Source organism: Cavia porcellus, unplaced genomic scaffold, assembly GCF_034190915.1.
Source record: "Cavia porcellus strain 051 isolate PalLab524CR breed Dunkin Hartley unplaced genomic scaffold, mCavPor4.1 scaffold_18, whole genome shotgun sequence".
In the NCBI taxonomy this organism is placed as follows: Eukaryota; Metazoa; Chordata; class Mammalia; order Rodentia; family Caviidae; genus Cavia; species Cavia porcellus.
Window position 1 is genome coordinate 71,389,611 of NW_026947501.1, and position 17,556 is coordinate 71,407,166.

The 17,556-nt window shown below is 60.0% G+C and overlaps 1 protein-coding gene across 26 annotated transcripts in view; it reads right to left on the reverse strand.

Annotated features, from left to right (window-relative positions):
* Ablim2 (actin binding LIM protein family member 2) overlaps positions 1 to 17,556 on the reverse strand; it is a 110,138-nt gene that overhangs the window by 65,221 nt on the left and 27,361 nt on the right. For 9 of the 26 annotated variants that reach the window (XM_063230251.1, XM_063230242.1, XM_063230239.1 and 6 more), the window contains exons 1-5: positions 13,429 to 13,477; positions 12,946 to 13,089; positions 6,959 to 7,142; positions 3,751 to 3,866; positions 169 to 295 (exon numbers count right to left, since the gene is read on the reverse strand). In XM_063230251.1, coding sequence (XP_063086321.1) covers positions 169 to 295; positions 3,751 to 3,866; positions 6,959 to 7,142; positions 12,946 to 13,089; positions 13,429 to 13,462 — 605 coding nt within the window. In that variant the 5' untranslated portion in view covers positions 13,463 to 13,477. Of the gene's footprint in view, positions 1 to 168; positions 296 to 3,750; positions 3,867 to 6,958; positions 7,143 to 12,945; positions 13,090 to 13,428; positions 13,563 to 17,556 lie in introns of those variants that run through there. The other 17 variants (XR_010040892.1, XM_013157450.3, XM_063230233.1 and 14 more) reach the window with 7 other exon arrangements.

Genomic DNA, 17,556 nt, shown 5'->3' on the forward strand with positions numbered 1-17,556 from the left:
CCCTGGACAACAGAAAAAGACTGGAAGCTTCTGCACACCGCTTGAGGAAGAGCAGGCTGGAGGGGAAGATGCAGGCTGCGCCACATGCTGGTGCCATGTGGGGACAGCGGCCAGTGCCCGCCCTGCGGCGTGGGGGCCGCGGTGACATCCCGCCCGCGGCACACTCACTTGCTGATGTACTCGGCGCTCAGCTGCTTCCCGCAGGTCTCGCACTTGAAGCAGCCCAGGTGCCAGTGCTTTTCCAGTGCCACCAGCGCTTGCCCGTTCTTGATTTCCAGGCCACAGCCTCCACAGCCTGCAGGGAGGAGCAGAATGCAGACTCTTCATGCAGGGCCTGGCTGGCACCGCAGGCCGAGCACCACCAGGGGGCCTTGGGGTGGCCTGGGGCAGGTGGACCCTCACCCACACCTGCCCTGCTGTTCGCAGCCCCCACAGAGCTCCCACGTGGCCCCGGGGATGGGGACAGAGGGACCCTGTCACAGGGCAGAGGGTGGAACACAAGGAAAAGTTGTGATGATGTGGGTCCCCGTGTGTACGGAGCACAGACCGTGGGCGCCTGGGCTGGGAGCTGGGGGTGGTTGATGGGGCCTCTGGGGACAGAGGTGGCTTAGACATGGCACAGCCCCAAGCACTGCCCTGCCTTATCGCCTAAACTCCCCCTCCCCCCAGTCAGCAGCACCCCGCACCCTGGGGCGGCCACACTGGCTGGGCTCCCGAGCCCCTCCCTGTGCCCACTCCCCTTTCGGCACTGCCTGCCCTGCTCAGCCCCTGGGCCCCGGGCCCGGGCCTGGGCAGCCCCTCCCAGCTCTGCCGAGACAGCTGCTCCCAGCTCCTCGCCCTGGGAACCTGCCACTCACTGTCACTTGGAGAGGATGAGTGGGTGCCTCACCGGGGGAGGGCTGGGCGAGGACCTAGGTGTGGGCTGCACAGGTGTGTGGGGCTGTGTGCGTGGATCTCCGTGGACTGCATGTGCATGTGTGTCTGCGTGCAAGTGTGCATATGTGTACGCAATGAGTGTGTGCACGAGCACAGGCATCCTGAGGGACCCACAAGGGTTTGATTCCAGGAGCCCCCAAGGGCCCCCAAATCCACACATGCCAAGTCCTCCTGGGCCAGTACTGTGTTTGCAGGCACCCTCTGCAGATCCTCCAGGCGCCTATGTCACTTCCAGTTCACTTTCAGCACCCACCTCAGGGCAGGCTGCTTAAGTGGTGCACTGCGCAGGAGACAGTGATGGGGAAAGGCTCACGTGTTCAGTGCATGTGCAATGAGGCTCATGCGCTTCTCACCTGAGCTCACAGAACCTGCAGACCTGGTACCTGCACACAGAGGCTGATGTGTGCACATCTGCGTGTGCACCGGCCAGTCTGTGCACGTGCATCTGAGTGTGTCTGCGTGTCTCTGCAGGTGTGCCCATCTGGGTATGTTTGGTGTACACACACGTGTGGGAGAGCCTGTGGCACTCAGTAGGGACTGACACATGGCAGGAGCTTAGCAGATACCACATGGTGCATGGCTTTGCTGTGCACCTTGGCGACACCGAGCCATTGGTTTTAAGAATTAATACAAAAGCACCCACAAAGCTGTCGGTCAAGCTGAGTCTCCTGAACGATCACAGTGTTCAAATGCCTATGCAGCTCTGGATAGGAGGGGACGGAGTTAACTCCAGGTCCCAGCCCTAAGGGAAAGGGGCTGGGGACCTGAGCACCAGGACAGGTCAGGGCCAAGTGACTCCTGAGGGAGGAAGGAGCAAGGGGCACAGTGCCTAGGACAGAACTCCACCCAGGAAATCTGTCCCCAAGGGTCTACGGCATGGGGACAGCACACCTGCTCTGAGCCCAGCAGGCTTCCACATGGACAGCAAATGGGCCCGCAGGGGACAGGGGACTACAGCACAGGTGACCCAGAACGAGGTAGGCAGGGCCCTGGAGCTGCTCAAACCCAGCTCTGTCCCACTGGCTGCGTGACCAGGAACAAATCACCAGCCGGCTTCTCTGCGCCCCAATAATGGGACACGTTAGGGACAGTCACAGGGTCACCCCCAGATGAATGACTCCATACATGTGTGCCAGGGTGATTACTTTGGGACCTGGCTGGACTCGGCCCGCCATGCTCTGCCACCTCCCGCATGTGCCCACCCCACTCTCCCTGCACACCCCAAAGGGGCCAGGTCTCACATCCTCTGCCTGGGCCTGATGTGTGATGTGACCCCACTTCCGGTCCCCCTTCCTGTGACACAGGTGGGATCATCACTCAGGACCACAGTGTCATGGAAACTGCAGGAGCTTGGCGTGGCCTGCAGGCACTGCCAACCACAGGCACAGCCGTGTGTGACCTGTGCTGTGCACTACGCGGCACCATGTGTCCAGGGCTGGCTGTCCACCTGCCATTGTCCTCTCGTGACCTTGCAGGACCGTCCAGCCTGCTTTCAGGAGATATGTCCACAGGTTCAAGTCTGGACCAGTGGGCTGCTCTCCAAGGACAAGGCAGAGCTCTCAGGGGGGTAACGCCCACTCGCCACCACATGGTCAGCACAGCAGGGCCAGTTCTCAGTTGGACCTGAGGTCACCCTTTGGGAACAAGGACTGACTATGATCTGACATCAGGCAGTGCCTGAGAGCAAAATCTCAGCCCGGCACCCCCTGGGAACCATGATGGAGCAGAGGTCGGGGGACACCCAGGGAGCAGCTGTGGAAAGCCTGATACAATGGCTGGGGGCCCTGGGCTGCCTCCCTGGGACGGCATAGCTGGGCAGGCACATGTCCCAGGCTTGGGTCCCTCACCCATCTGGCTGGACTGACCCACACCAAAGACAGAACAGAGCAGTCTGGGGCACCTCTGGAGAGCAGGGGACCCCGACACCCTGGACAGGACTGTCCCAGCAGCCTCAAAGCCACAGGCTGCCTGGGCACCACTGCCAGCTTGCTGCCCTAGGGTGTGGCTTGCTTGATTCGTAAAGAAAAGTGACAGTGACAACAGCCCCGGAGGCCAGCATGGGGTGGGGCCGACACAGGGCTACTCAGAGTCTCCACACAGCGGGGAGGAAGAGAGCAAGGCACCTTGGGGGATGATAAGGGGCCACAACCCCGCCCGTCCCCAGCACGTGGCTCTGCCCTGGGGACGGCACAGCGGCCACGTGCACAGGCCGGCTATGAAAACGGCACTTCCTCGGTGGGCAGCGGGCAGCAGCAGGTCTGGGGGTGCCCTGCACCCCTCCCAGCCCTGGAGGAGCCCCCAGGCTGGGGACACCTCCTGGCTGCTCCTGCTGGCCCTCGGTCTGCCCATCTGTAATCCTGGCATCCCTGGCATTTGCTCTTTCACAGTGACACCTCCCTCTTCCCAAACACGTACTGAGCGCCCACAGCACACGGCAGCCCCCGGGGTGGAGCTGTGGACCTGACAGCTCTGCCTGTCCACAGGGGTCCAGAGTCCAGGGCCTGGACTTTTGAAGGCCTTCTGAAGGCCTGGAGCTAAAGGGTGAGGGGAGCTGTGTGGACCTGGAAGGGAGCGAAAGCAGGCGAGGCTTCCCGGAGAGGGGTCAGAGCGGGCCCAGCAGGAGGCGTGGTGCGGGGAGCAGATGCCCGAGCTGGGGCAAAGGCTGGGCAGCCTGGCAGCACTGGGCACATCTGCTCCTGCCCCTTCCTCATGTGCACCTTGCTGTAGCAGTGACCATGCTTGCCCTGGTGCCATGTGATCACAGCTGTCCCTGTCCCTGTGCCCACCCAATCCCGCCCCCCAGTGCCCACTTACTCCGCAGGCCAAGTGGCCCATGGGGGCTGCTGCCCGCTTGCATAGGCAGGGAGCACTTCTGGCACACGCATTCCTTCCCATTGAAGGTCACTCGGTCCCCGGGTGGAAAGGGCAGCCTGCAACGAGAGAGCTGGTCACAGGGGTCGGTGCTACCCCGAGTCCAGTGACACAGCCCACCTCCCCTGACCGGGGCCTGAGCAGGGCTACTGTTCCCTGCTATGGGACCTCAGGGGGCACAGATGTCTGAGCAGGGATCACTGTGCTTAAGTCTATGATGAGGCCGGGCGCAGGTCAGCCCTGGGTGGTGGCCCCTCCGTAAAGCAGATCCATGGCTGTCAGCATCCACGGCTGTGAGGGGTCCGAGTCACCCTGATTCTCTGCAGACCATGGGTCGGCTTCTTACTCAGAGCTCACGATTTCTTTCCATTGCTGGTTATCAGCAATGTGATGGAGACAAATTTGACAGGTTTCTGATGAGTTTATTCTGAGATTCTCCACCGAGATTCCTGGGCTCAGGGGTGTATCCTTGTTACCGAATTTGGAAATTTCCACGCATTATTTCTGCGAGTGTCCTTTGGGCTACCCTCTGCATAGACGCAGACAGCTGCAGAGAGGTGAGCCCGCATCCACAGCTCCGCAGAGCTCCCTTCACCCGCGTCGGGCCTTCCCTCCCTCTGCTCCAGTTCCAATGGTTTCTTCTGCGTTCTGTGTTTTCAACTTTATCAGTCTTTCCTTCTGCGATCCCTAATCTATCGCTAACCCAGCATTTCAGGAAATGTATTTTTCATGTCTAGATTTCCCATATGTTTGTTTTTTCTACCTTCCACAACTCTCCTTTGAGGTCCAGTGGCTGAAATATATTCATAGTAGCTTTATTTTATTTTATTGAAACACCTTCACTATGCAGTCAAGCTGGCCTTAAACTCACTTTGTAGCCCAGGCTGGCCTCAAACTTGCAGGGATCCTCCTGCCTCGGCCTCCTGAGTGCTGGGATGACAGGCATGTGCCACCACGCCTGACAACAGGAGCTATTTTGAATCAGCATCTGTTCATTTCCCCACCACTGTTCTCTCTGGGTGTCCTGACACTGGCTGGCTTTTCTTCTGGTTTGGAGCCCTATTTTCTAGTTGTTTAGGACCAGCAATTTTTGATTATATGTTATGCATTCTATATTGTTGAGTGCCAGGTTTTCCTACCTTCTGTACAGAGTGCTGGGCTCTGCTCTACAGTAGCTGGCCTCTGGAAGGTCAGCACTATCTTTGGTAGATGGGTTTACAGCAGCCTTCACTCCAGGGCTATTTTAGTCCTATTTAGAGGGAATAGTCGTTGGGGTATCCCCACTGCACATCCTGGGTGTTCAAGGAGGCCCTGTTCTGCTTAGAGCGCATCGCTCCCCTGGGGCCCGTGGGCCCTCAGCAATCTGGCCACTCCCTGCCCCACTTGTGATACTCCCTGGATATCTGGTCTAGGCGGAAGGCTCCTCCACTCACCTCTGGGCTCTCAGCCTGTTGCTCTTTTCCCTCTGTCTCACCCACCCAGCTTCTGTCACCTTCCACCTGGTCCTGACCCAAGGTGCCACGCTTTGCTCTGTCCCCACTGTGCCAGCCTTCAGGACCCTCCCTGTAGGACGCCCGTGACCCCGTGGCAGTGTCCTCCTCTTTGGCTAGCTGCAAACAGCCAGTTCTCATGCTTTGTCCAGCCTTCTGGTGTCTGTGTTAGGTCACTCGGGTTGAACATGGCCAGCACCGTCTGCCATGATTTTTAAATAGCAGATTATCCAGAGGTCATCTTTGAGACCCACTGTGATTACGTCAATTTTGTTGCTAAGCTACATACACAGAAATCAAACAGCAGACTGTCCCCAGGACCTCTACTCGCACTCTGCAGTAATGACACACTTGACGCTTCATCAGATGCAGCCCTGCCACCAGGCTTCCTCCCCTCGCCCTGTGACGGGGCCATTTCTGTCTCCAGCACACACTGCAACCAGACAGCCCCCCTCCCTCTGGGCAGCACAGAGAACATCCTCTTAGAGGGCATGGTGGGTAGGGCATGAAGGCAGAGAATAAACTCTGTGTTTCCTGTCTCCACTCTGTCTTCTGGAATTGGAACACTGGCCCTGGAGGACCTGCTGGCGGCTGGGGCAGGGTGAGGGACAGGGGTGGGAGGGTCCCTGCCAGCTCCCAGCTCAGCCAGAGATGAGGGGAGAGGCAAGCAGTGTGCCTTGCCGTGGGGTTCAGGGACTTCACATCTCTCTACAGTAATCATACTTGCTTATACCAGACACAAGGACCAGAGAAGAGCCCTATCCTCCCAGAGTGACCTGAGATAGGGCCACACCCTCAGGGCTGGAGCACTGGAGTGGCAAGAAAGAAGGGTTCCTCAGCGGGGGAAGTCTCTCCAGGCCCCACTGCACCAAGAGCTTAGGCTGGGTAGCCCTCTGACATGAGTTCTAGGCCTGTAGGTGCAGAATGAATGAAGGCATGAATGGATGCACACACACATGAAGGAATGAACACATGGATGGATGCATGCATGGATGGATGGATGGATGGATGCATGGATGGATGGATGGATGGATGGATGGATGGATGCATGGATGCATGGATGGATGGATGCATGGATGGATGCATGGATGGATGGATGCATGGATGGATGGATGCATGGATGGATGCATGGCTGGCTGGCTGGATGGATAGATGGATGGATGGATGGATGGATGGATGGATGGATGGATGGATGGTTGGATGGATGGATGCATGGATGGATGCATGGATGGATGGATGGATGGATGGATGGATGGATGGAGCAGCTGTGATGCTCCCTTAGGCAAGACTGAGGGGCTTGGACACTCCCTGGAGGCCACAGCAGGGAGCTCACTTGGGCAGAGGGGGCTGCACAGCGTGGAGGCTGAGGAAGAGCTGGCACAGAAGGTCGGGGCCTGGGCCAGGGCAGGAGCTGTGGATTTGGACAAGGGGCGGGTTGCAAGTGTCACCTGCAGATCGGGGACACTAAAGTAGAGCAGGGCATGCAGACAGGTGTGGCAGGGCAGAGAGCAGCTGTGCGTGGAGTGGTGGCTGGGTAGCACCGGAGGGAAGGAAGGGGCTGAGGGCGACACTCAGGTAGACCCTGCCCAGGGGACAGTGGGGACAGCGTGGGCAGTTCCGGGGCTGGCGGAAGCCAGTGAGCAGGGGCAGGGTACGCTCACCGGCACACGGCGCACACGAAGCAGGCGGGGTGGTAGGTCTTGCCCAGCGCCGACACCACCTCACCCTCGATGAGCTGCTCGCAGCTGCAGCAGCGTGTGCCGTAGAGCCGCTGGTAGTCCCGGGTGCAGATGTGCTCGCCCTGCCGCACGAAGAAGCCGCCCTCCGCCAGGTCACAGCCGCACGCTGCAGGGAGGACATGAGGGTGTGGCTAGGAGGGCGTGGTGGCGGCCGCTCTGCATGCCCAAAGCCCCAGCCCCTGACCTGGGCAGAATGGACATTTCTCCAGAAAGTGTGGAAAGTGAGAGACTGAGGTGAGGCCAGGACTCTTCCGAGGCCGGTCTACTTCCAGCTTCTCCGGGAGGCCTACAGGGCCTGCTGACCACTGGCCATGAGGCCCTGCCCCACATGCCAGGCAGGCGATTTCCAAGGCAGGCCATGGAGCTCAGGCTAATACTCCGAGCACCTACTTATGACACCAGCCATGTCCCCAGGCTGGAGTCTGGGAGGACGCACGGTCCTGTGGCTGAACCCAGCCCCTCCCCACTCCTCTGGGTCCCGTGTCCCATGGTGATAAGGCCGAGGTGCTGTCCCTTTCCCCTAGAACCAGCTCCAGGAAGCAGCAGCTGCCGAACCTGGCAGAGGGAGCTGACAGGTGGGAGGTCCTGCGCACACTCTTGGACAAGTCTGCCAATCACCTCAGCTCGGAGCTCCCGAGTAAGCAATCAGGCACACAAGTGTACCCTGCCACACATCCACTCCACCCCAGGACCCTCAGAAGCAGGGTTTCCAAGGGAATAGATGAAGCATGCCCTGACTGCCCTGCTGAGTCACAGTCTGGCCATCCCGGCCTTCAGAGTTGACACAGCTCGGTGACCACCCAGAGCTCAGTTCTGAGACACCACATAGTCCTAGCTCTTCAGGTGACACCTAGATGTTTCCATGACAACACCGTCATCTCTGGCATGTTGTAACATGGGTGTCTCTGAATGGATCCAGAACCATGAGGTCACCTTTTAAGCACCCTCAGTGGCGCCTCAGTGCCCAAGTGAGACCGCTGATAAAACCTGTGACTGGCCTCTTGGAAACAAGCCAGGATGGCAGCTGAAGTCTTGGTTCCAGAGCCTAGCTGCCCCCTTCTGCAGGAGCTGTGGTCACCCTGGTGACAAGGTGAGCCCTGGGACTAGGACGCCAGCAGCCCCGAGGACTGGGCTAATGCACTCGGGGGAGGGTGGGCTGTGGGGCCAGGGCTAGAGGGCAGGAGCCAGGCAGGCCGCACTGTGTCCCTCGCAGAGGGGCAGGGGCTCTGCTGGTCCTAGAAGGAGTGTGATGTGTGGTGGCCCCTGCGACCCCATAGCAGCACGAGGCCACAAGGTGGGCATTAAGAGGTGACCCTGCTGCCCTCAGCCCATCCCAGGAGCCCCTCAGCACCTCAGCCCGTCAGGACCTAGCTGTCCTGAGGAAGCCAAGGTCATTTGTGGCAGCCCAGATCGCTGCCTACCAAAAATAAAAGCCCAAATTCACTGTAATTCTAGAAATCCTTATCAAGATATAGCATGCTCTCATATTCCATTTCGTAATAAAGCAATTCCGGAGAGGGGACAGGCGGGCGGGGTGTGGTGACTCAGGGCTCACACTGTGCTCACTACCAGAAGCGGCCAACTGCGGTGGGAAGCGGTGGGAAGGGCAGACCCCTGCCACTTCCTGCAGAGTCAGGAAGCCCTGTTCCCAGCTTCTCTCTTGTCCCTGGGGCATTTCCTGAACCTCCTCGAACCTGGATCCTCCTCAGCAGAGTTCAAAATATCAATTCTGCATCTTAGATTATCAGAGGAAGTCAATGCAACAGAGCCTAAAGGCCGAGTAGCCTCGGGGTCAGCACTGTGCCTGCGAAGCTCAAGGCCCTGAGGTGAATTCCCGGTACTGAAGAGCAAAAAACCCAAAACGGCCAAGCAGCCCAACACCTGGCTGAACACCATGAGTGTCTGAGTGGGCAGCAGCTGGGTTCTCGGAGGGCCGGGAACTGGAGGGCATTCGGGCCCGCATTGAAATAGAGGCCAAGGAATTTGTGAGTTGCAGAAAGCGGAAGGTAATCCAGCACTCTGGGCAGCTAAGGCAGGAGGACTGCCAGTTTAAGCCTGGCTCGGGCAATTTTGCAAGACCCTGTCTCAAATAAAAAAATCAAAGGGCTGGAGAAGGAGTATAGTGTGAAGCCTTGGGTTCCACCCCCAGGATGGCAAAAGAAGGAAGGAAGGCAGGAGGGAAAGAAAAAAGAAAGAGAGGGAGGAAAGAAAAGATAGAGCCCTGGATGACTTCTACAAACACCCGCCACACAGCCTAAGACCCTCAAGACCCCCGGGGTGGGTGCAGGCCTTTGGTGCCAGGCTGAGGTCCCTCTGCAGGGCCCAGCGCAGCTCTGGTGTTACTACTTATATCCCAGATGCACGTGTCCCCAGGGTGACCCCACAGTCACCAGCCTACACACAGCTCCCCGCTCTCCCCGGACACACACCCTGTCCTCCCCGCCCGGTTGCTTGGCTCTTTCCAAAACCCTGGACTCAACTCCACTGCCCTGGGACCAGGAAACACCTGCTCTCTGGAGGTCGCACTTCCGCGGCTCCGTCTACCCACTGCACAGCGCTCCCGGGCCTGACGGGAGGCCCTGAGCTGCAGAACAGGCACAGCTGGAGCACAGAGCCCGGCCAGGGCATCAGGAGAGCCAGGCGCGTGGCTGGTGACCAGCTGTCTGTGGAATGGGGACTGTTTTCTTTTTTAAAGGCCCTACTCTGTGCTGCATGAGATGTGAACAAAAATCACTGGTGATCTTTAATTTTAAAAATTATTCCAGGAAAAGACGCACTGCCCGAAACCCCTCAGAATCCTCCTCCTCAGTTTGCACACCCTTCCCACCGCCTTCTGCAGCAGCTCTGGGGTCCTCCTTCTGAGGGTCTCACCTGTGCTGCCGAGTAGACCTCGTCCTCTCACGGTCACCGTGATGCTGGGGCAGAGCCAGGAGTCCCAGGGCCAGGTCGGGTGAGGACTCAGCCTCATGCTCTGTGAGCCCCTTTCTGGGGCTTCGCAGTGGCCAGCAGTGCCCAGCACTGGCCACTATGTTTTCTCACCGCACCTGGCCAAGACCCTCAGGAGGGAGGACCCAGAGCTGCTACAGAGTGGCGGGAGCTGCGGCACAGGGCGCTCACTGTGAGGGGTCACGGCAGTGGTTTGGAGGGACCTTTAAAAGCCTAAGTGCTGTGTATGTGGATCCCCCACTGAACGGCAGCCAGGCACCCTACATCTATCTGTCCCAGCCTGCGGTACAAAGGTACCACCGCCACCACCCCGCTTCCTCCACTCCCTGGCTCATTCTGCTCCAGCCACAAGGGCCTCCTGCTACTCCCACAGCCCACTCAGCCCCAGGCCTTTGCACTGGTGATCCTCTGGGTAGAATGTCACCTCCTTCAGGAGGCCTCCCATGACCACCCACACTCCCAACCCTGCCTCATCTTGTTCCTCCCCTTCCCCTCTCCAGCCCATTGCCTTCTAGCCGTAAGGAAGCCTGGAAAAAACTTCAGGGGAAGGTCAGGGCACTCTGCATGGACACATCTCCTCTCAGTCCCTTCCTAGGTTGCACACTACCTATGAGAGTATGATGCTGGAGCCACAGCAGCCACCTTGAGACTATGAGGAGAGGTACTGTTGACAGGCAGGGTGAGATTTGGGAGAGAGGACAGTTGGAGATGGGGAAGTGGAGACGGAAGTTGAGTCTTTGGTGACCCCGTTCAGATGTTAAGTGGGTCAGCCCTGGGGTAAGGTGGCAGCTGACAAAGGCACAGCCCTGCTGGGTTCCCAAGGCCAACATGGCACTGTTGTGTGGCTGAGGCTGGCTATGGGGGTGGGTGGGTGAGTGTGTGCCCAGACTCCTGCCACATGCTACCTGCGGCCACTCGTCAACTTCCGGCAGCACCATGGACTGGGGGGTCCCAGGCACCAGGAGACCACACTGTTGCCCCTTCATTTGGCCAGCTGTGGCGGGCAGGAAGGGGCATGCGGGTCACATCAGTGAGGCTGGCTCTGGGTCTCTGGTCCTGCATTCTGTCACATATAGCGTCCCTGCAACCAGCCGAGGGAAACCCTACAACCCACGTCTAGCGTAGCCCTTCCAGAGCGCGAGTCAGTGCTGGGATCTTCAGGGAGCCTGCGCAGCGAAGCCAGACAGCCCCGAGGGGAAGGCAGGGCACTGGGCGCCAGGGCCACCGCGCTCTACCGTCTGGAGCCCGGCAGTGCCCACACTCATCCACGCCTTCCTCCTTTCAAACCGCCCCAAGCCATGTCCTGGTGGTATCCTGTTCCCAACCCTAGGACTCTGACTGCTTTGGGGTGCCGGCAGGTTGTGGGGCTGAGGTGCCTGTGGGTGCTCAGGGGACCCCGGATCCTGGTGTTTCTAGGGCATCAGCTGGCCCTGCAGTGTCCCTGTCTCACAGATGGGGCTGGGTGCAGCCTTGGCTGCAGTAGCGGACTCCTGCCTTGGATCCCAGCGTCAGACAGGACAGCAGGCTGGCTGGGGCATCCCTAAGTCACCGCCTCTGTCACCACCCCCGTCACCCGGCCCAGTCAGCCCCGTGTGCCTCCGCTGCAGGCTGACCTCTTTGGGCAGCAGCCCAGTGGACTTCTGGGGTGTCCCTTCCACAGCAGAAGGTCAGGGCTTTCAGCTTTCTGCACACACAGCAGGACCTCCAGTCTCAGCTTGTCTGAGGCCACAGGGGTGAGGGGGTGGGGCCTCCCATGGGCAAGGCTGCCCATGAAGTGATGGGTGGGGCTTCTGGGGGTCCGGAGGGGCTCTAATGGGCGGGGTTCCTGTGGATGGAGCAGGGCTTCTGGAGCCCCCTGAGGACAGGGTTAGGGCTCCTATGGCCTGCTGAGTCCTGGAGTCCCCAGATCTACCTGGCTGCCCTTGCCCTTCTCTCCCGCTCCAGAGAGGCCCACAGCTTCTCCCTAGGACTTGGGTCAGAGGCACAGACTGGCCTGGGATTGACCCCCAACATCTCCAGGCCAGGGGAAGTGTCCCCGCTGAAAGGGACAGTCATGGTCCTCCTGCAGAGAAAGGAGGGGTGATAGGGGCTGGGGTGTCCCAGAATGGTGAGCAAGCCAGAGGACCCTGAATGGCAGAGTCACAGCCTACACCACCTCTCTCCACAACCTGCCCGCAGTCCAGCCCAGGGCAGAGGCTTCTGCTCTAGAAAGTTCCTGTGTCTTGTGCAAGTTCCTGTGTCTTGTCCATGCTCACTCCTTAAGGCTGTCAGAGCTGAAGCTGTCGTGTCCTTGCCTCCTGAGATGCCTCATGGAGCAAAGGGCCGCAGCCCGGGACCCACACAGGACCGGGGGTGGTGTCTGCCCACCGCTCCCAGTTCCCCGCCTGCTGCACATTCCCTGATGTTTGCTCACGAAGAGCAAACCTGCCTGCACCTCCCACTGCCATGAAGGTTGTGAGGCTCTCCCAGGGGCCGGGAGGACATCGGAGCCGCCCAGGGACAGGGCCTTGTGACATCCACCCTGCCCTCCCCCAGTGCAAGTCTTCCTGTGTCGCCAGGAGGTCCCGTGCGGGTGCACTTAGCCCTGGCTGTGCCCACGGAGGGAGCGGGAGGGAGGGGTCAAGAAGGCGGCTTGAGGCAGGGCCACCTCAGATGCAGGACGCTGCACAAGTGCTGTTTAAATTTTCCTTGTCTTCTTGTATTTTTTTCAATCCAGGATATTGTATGTTATTTTTCACATGGGAGACACAGTGACTTCTGTGGCCATCGTGTGAGGCTGGTGCCTGCCCAGTAAGGCCAGGATCCAGCACTGCGTGGGCCCTGAATTCACCCTCCTCCTCTCTGCCCAGTGGCTTCCTTTCCCCTCAAGGGACGTGGAGGACCCGAAAAGCTCCCCACAGCCAGCCCTCTCCGGAGTCCGGGCAGCAGCCCAGGGCTGCGTGTGCCGGCCGGGCCCCGCTCACCTCTGCAGATGAAGCACTTGATGTGGAAGTACTTGTTCTGCACCCGCAGCACCTCCCCCTTGCACACATTTCCACACGTGTTGCATAGGATGGCCGTGCTGGGCGGCTTCTCCAGGGGGCTGTGAGCCGGCTGAGGCTGCGACACTGCAGAGAGAGGAGGGTGTTAGGGGCCTGGGTGTCCCAGAGTGGTAAGCAAGCCAGTGAGGACATCAGGACGCAGGGACCTCACCAGGGAGCCCTGTCCCTACTAGAACTGCTCCCCCAGGGCACCAGGGATGCACCTGCCTCCTCTGCCTGGGGACGACGGACAGGTGACTGCCCCAGGGCTAAGCTCACTGGCTCATTTGCAAAGTGTGGTTCCTGGCCGTAGCAACCCCCTCACAGAGAGCAGTCCTTATCACTGCCACCTGCAGTGTTGAGGCTGTCCTGACCTCCTGTGAGGAGGACCCAGGCTCTGCTGCTTCTATTTGGCAGGACCCTGACCTTTTAGGGTCACAGACGCGACCTCTCCCCACATGCTCAGCGGCCTTCAGCAGCTGGGGACCCCTAAGTTGCTTCTTCTGTGAGTGCAGCGGCACAGTCTTCATGAGGGCTGGGATATTGTTCAGGACATGACCACTGCCCCCAAGAGGTGGCCACAGCATGGCACATTTAAGTAGGTGCTGAAAACCACAGATGGACAGGTCAGGATGCGCAGCCATAGGGCCTGATTTAGGATCCCCAGGACCAGGCAGCACCCACACCCCCATTAGGTCTCCCAGGGTGCTGGGGCCTCACCGGCCCTGTGTAGGGACAGCCAGGTGAGCCCCAGGGACAGGCAGGGGCAGAGGTGAAGTCCGGGAAGCTCTGAGCTCTGAATGGGGAGGAGGGTTGAGTGGGCAAAGGGGTGACAGGGCGGGGCAATCAGCACCCGGCTGCAGCTATACCCACAGCTGTGGAGTCCTGGCCTCTGCCTTGTAGACACTGACTCACACAGCCTCATGGGACTGCTGTGGCACTGGCAGAGTGCCAGGCGGGGCTCCCTTGGGCTATAAAAACCAGAGACTTGTGGCCCAGCCAGAGGAGCCCAGAGTGCTAGGCCAGGAGTCGTGGGTGTCACCCTGGGGACATGGGCACCATTGTTAAGAAAAGGAGCTCGGCTTGGCCCTGGATGCTCGAGGCCTGTGCCCACCCAGTCTCCCATTTCCAGAGGTCAGGAAACAACTCGGCCAGCTGGGCAGCCCCGGGTCCAGCTAGGTCCTTCTGAGCTGCGACCCGGGGAGGACAGAGATGCGTCCCTCAGAGTGTGAGCCGAGCATCCCCAGAGCCCAGCCCAGCCCAGGGCAGAGCAGCAGACGCACGCAGCTGCCCATGTGGAACCAGGAGCGGCCCAGGCAAGAGGGCGGGGGCCCATGTGCCAGCAGAGAGCAGGTGCTGGGGGGTGGGGGCCAGGAGACAGCTCCGCAAGGATGACGTGCTGTGAGTCACCCACACATCTGAGCCTAGTTGTCAATGTGGTCCTGTTCTGCTCTGCATGGACACAAAGGCCCATCACACAGGCATGGGTTTCATCCCCTGGGTGAGCAAAACAGCGGCCTCAGGCTAAGGGTCAGCACTGGGTGGGGGTCAGGGTGGCCCCGACACAGCCCCGGCCCCGCCTCTTCTGCATCGTAACCTCTGGGACCCCAGCCTCCGTCTGTCCTTCTCTGTGCCACCCTCCCTTCACCTGCCCTCGGCTCACATCACCTGGCCCAGGGGACCCTAGCGCCATGGTAAACCATGCACCTCAAAACTCAGCCCCAGACAGCGGGAGCTGGGCCATAGTGCTGCCCTCCGGAGGCAGAAAGTAGGCACTGCAACGTGAGGGACTCGGAGCAGATGCATCCCCTGTGCCGGGGCCAGCACCCGTGGGGAGCAGGAGCTGGGCGCTGGCAAGGACCTGGGTCTTAAGGACACAGGGGTGGGTGTGGCCTCTCTAAACCATGCTCTGGAGCCCAGGCCAGGGCCGGATGGGAGCCGGAACAAACTGGTCTTGAAGGTCACAGACAGCCTGGCGGCCAGTGCAGGCAACTGTGCTGAGGACGGCCTTTCAGTGGCTGCCAAAACACTGTGCCCCTTGGGCTGGCCACCACCGCCTGTCCCCCACCCGGCAGCGGGGGCTAGGATAGGAGCTGCCCATGCCCCTGGTCTCGGGTCAGGCTCTGAGCCCAGCAGGGCACGAAGGGGACAGACTGCCACTCCCTCCCTTTTCTGCAGCTGCTGGACACCAGGGAATATGGCCACGTGGGCACAGGTGAGGCCACAGCGTCTGAGGGACGCCAAGTGTGCCACATGAGCCATGCAGAGGCCACACAGGTCACACCAATGCAGGACACCCAGGACCTCAGCTTAACATGTCCATTCTGACTGACACTGCCAGCACCCCTGGGGCTGCATCCTGCACCATGGCACGGGCCTGTCACAGGGGAGCTGGATGCTGGCAGGAGACAGAGGGCTGGGACATCCCAGGATGCTGGGAAAAGCACACCCCAGCTAGAGTCGGGGATCCTGGGGCAAAGGCTGCTCTGAGGTTTGCAACAGACAGACACAAGCTACAGGGACTAGGTGAGGGATCAAGCAGGATGCCCACACCTGGGGCTCACTGGCAGTTTCCGCCCTGACTTGATGATAGGTCACCTCCCCACTGTGGCTCTGCACACAGCCTTCAGTGAGGTAGGCCTTAAATGTCCCGCTCCCGCCAGCTCTAGGCCTGAGGTTCCAGTTTATTCTGCCTGGCACCTGCTACCCCAAAGTGTATTCATCATCCAGTCTTTGGAGCCCCTGGGCCTTTGCATATGCTGCCTTCTCTGTTTCTTCTTTTCCTAGTGCCCCTGCTTCAGGGAAGATCTCCAAGATTCCCCCAGGCTAAGAAGGCTGCCTCTCCTCTGATGGCACATGGCAAGCAGCTATGCCAGGGGTCTGAGGAGCCTGATGGTCATGGTCACCACCAGCTGGCTGTCAGTCATCAGACAGGGAAGCCTTTGGGTGGAGGGCCTGGTGGGACTTAGCCTCCCAGCACCTGGTGCAAAGCCTGCCAGGGCTGGACTTCATGTGGCAAAGATGACTCTTAAGATGCCCTGCAGCAAGTGATGGATGTGCAAATATAGGAAACCCAGACCCGGAATATTACTCTGCACCCAGAATGTACTCTCCAACCTGGGGATCCCCGGGGTGGGGGTGGAGCATTCTGTGAAGAGATGGAGCCGAAGGCAGAGACCGGTGTGGCTCTGATGTGCCATTCTGGGAAAGGTGAACAGTGGGGATGGAGACGGTGACCGTGGCAGGGGCTGGGAAGGGAGGGGCGGTCAGGCGGGGCATGGGGGACGTGCGCCTGTGACAGTGGTGCACGTGGGCTCCATCCATCTTCCAGCTCAGAACCCCAGCGCTGGGTAGCCATGGCATGTCCTGGGGCCACAGCTTGGCAGCAGGGAACAGGCAGGTGGGGGTGGGGGAGCTCTCTGCCCCTCCATGAACCATGATCTCTACTAAGTAAAACCCGTCGTATACATTTGAAAAGAAACAAGCACGCCCAGCCATAACCACAGACGTGGCAGCCACTGTAATTTCATGGTTGGCTCTAATAGCCCTTAACAAGCCTCGCACTGTGGTAATGACAAGAATGTAAACTCGAGCGGTAGGAACAGACCCCATGGTGGCTGCGACCACTTAAACCCTGAGATCGTGAACGCCCAGCCCTGGGGAGGCTCCGTGGAGTAAAAACAACCACTGCTAACTCAGCCCGAAGCCTTCACCTACAGGCACCCCCGCCGCCCAGCGGATGACTATCAGCCATCCCTGCTGGAGCCCTGGCCCCCACGGCCTGGCTGGGTCCCTCCCACCGTGGGTGGCAGCTGGTACCAGGAGGGACAGCCTGGGTGGGTCCTGGCTCTGTGGCCTCTGGCAGCCCACGGGACCTCTCAGGGCCCCAGTTTGCTCCACTATCAAGTGGGACCGTTCCTGAGCACAGGGCGGGTCAGAGGAGGGCCACAGGTGCCACTGGTGATCGGTCACGATCAGGCCACGTGGGAGGCAGAAGTTGGCTGTGCTGGAGGTGCGGGGGTGGTCAGATGGTGACTCCCAGTGTCCTCAGCACTGAGGGTGCAGGCCAGCACCACGCCCAGTGGTGCCCCATCCGGAAACCAAGCTAACCTGACGGGCCTTGGTCAGGCCTCCTGGGCAGTTGAACCCCAAACCCCGCAGTCGATGCCAATGGTGAGCCCAGCTCAGCTCCATGCTGTGTCCAGCCAGGCCGTGTGTGGTGCCTGGTTGTTCACACCCCATCACCCTCTGTCCAGGGCTGAGAGCGGCCACAGTGGCCTCCACCTCCACCTGCTAAGCACAGAAGCCACTGGGCAGCAGTGTCCCCAGCTCACCCATGGAATCCACTTCCTGTGGCCACCCATGGCCAAGACTTGGAGCCTCTGTCTTTGCTGTCGCGTGGCCAGGAGCCGCAGTGATGCGATTTGTGACACACTCGTGCGCTGCCTCCTCCTGTGTCAGGCCATCCTGGCCAGGGCAGCTGGGCCTGCTCCCCTCCAGTGTCCCCAGTTGCCTGTCCCTGTCCAGTGAGGTGCTTTCAGCCCCCAGGAGCCC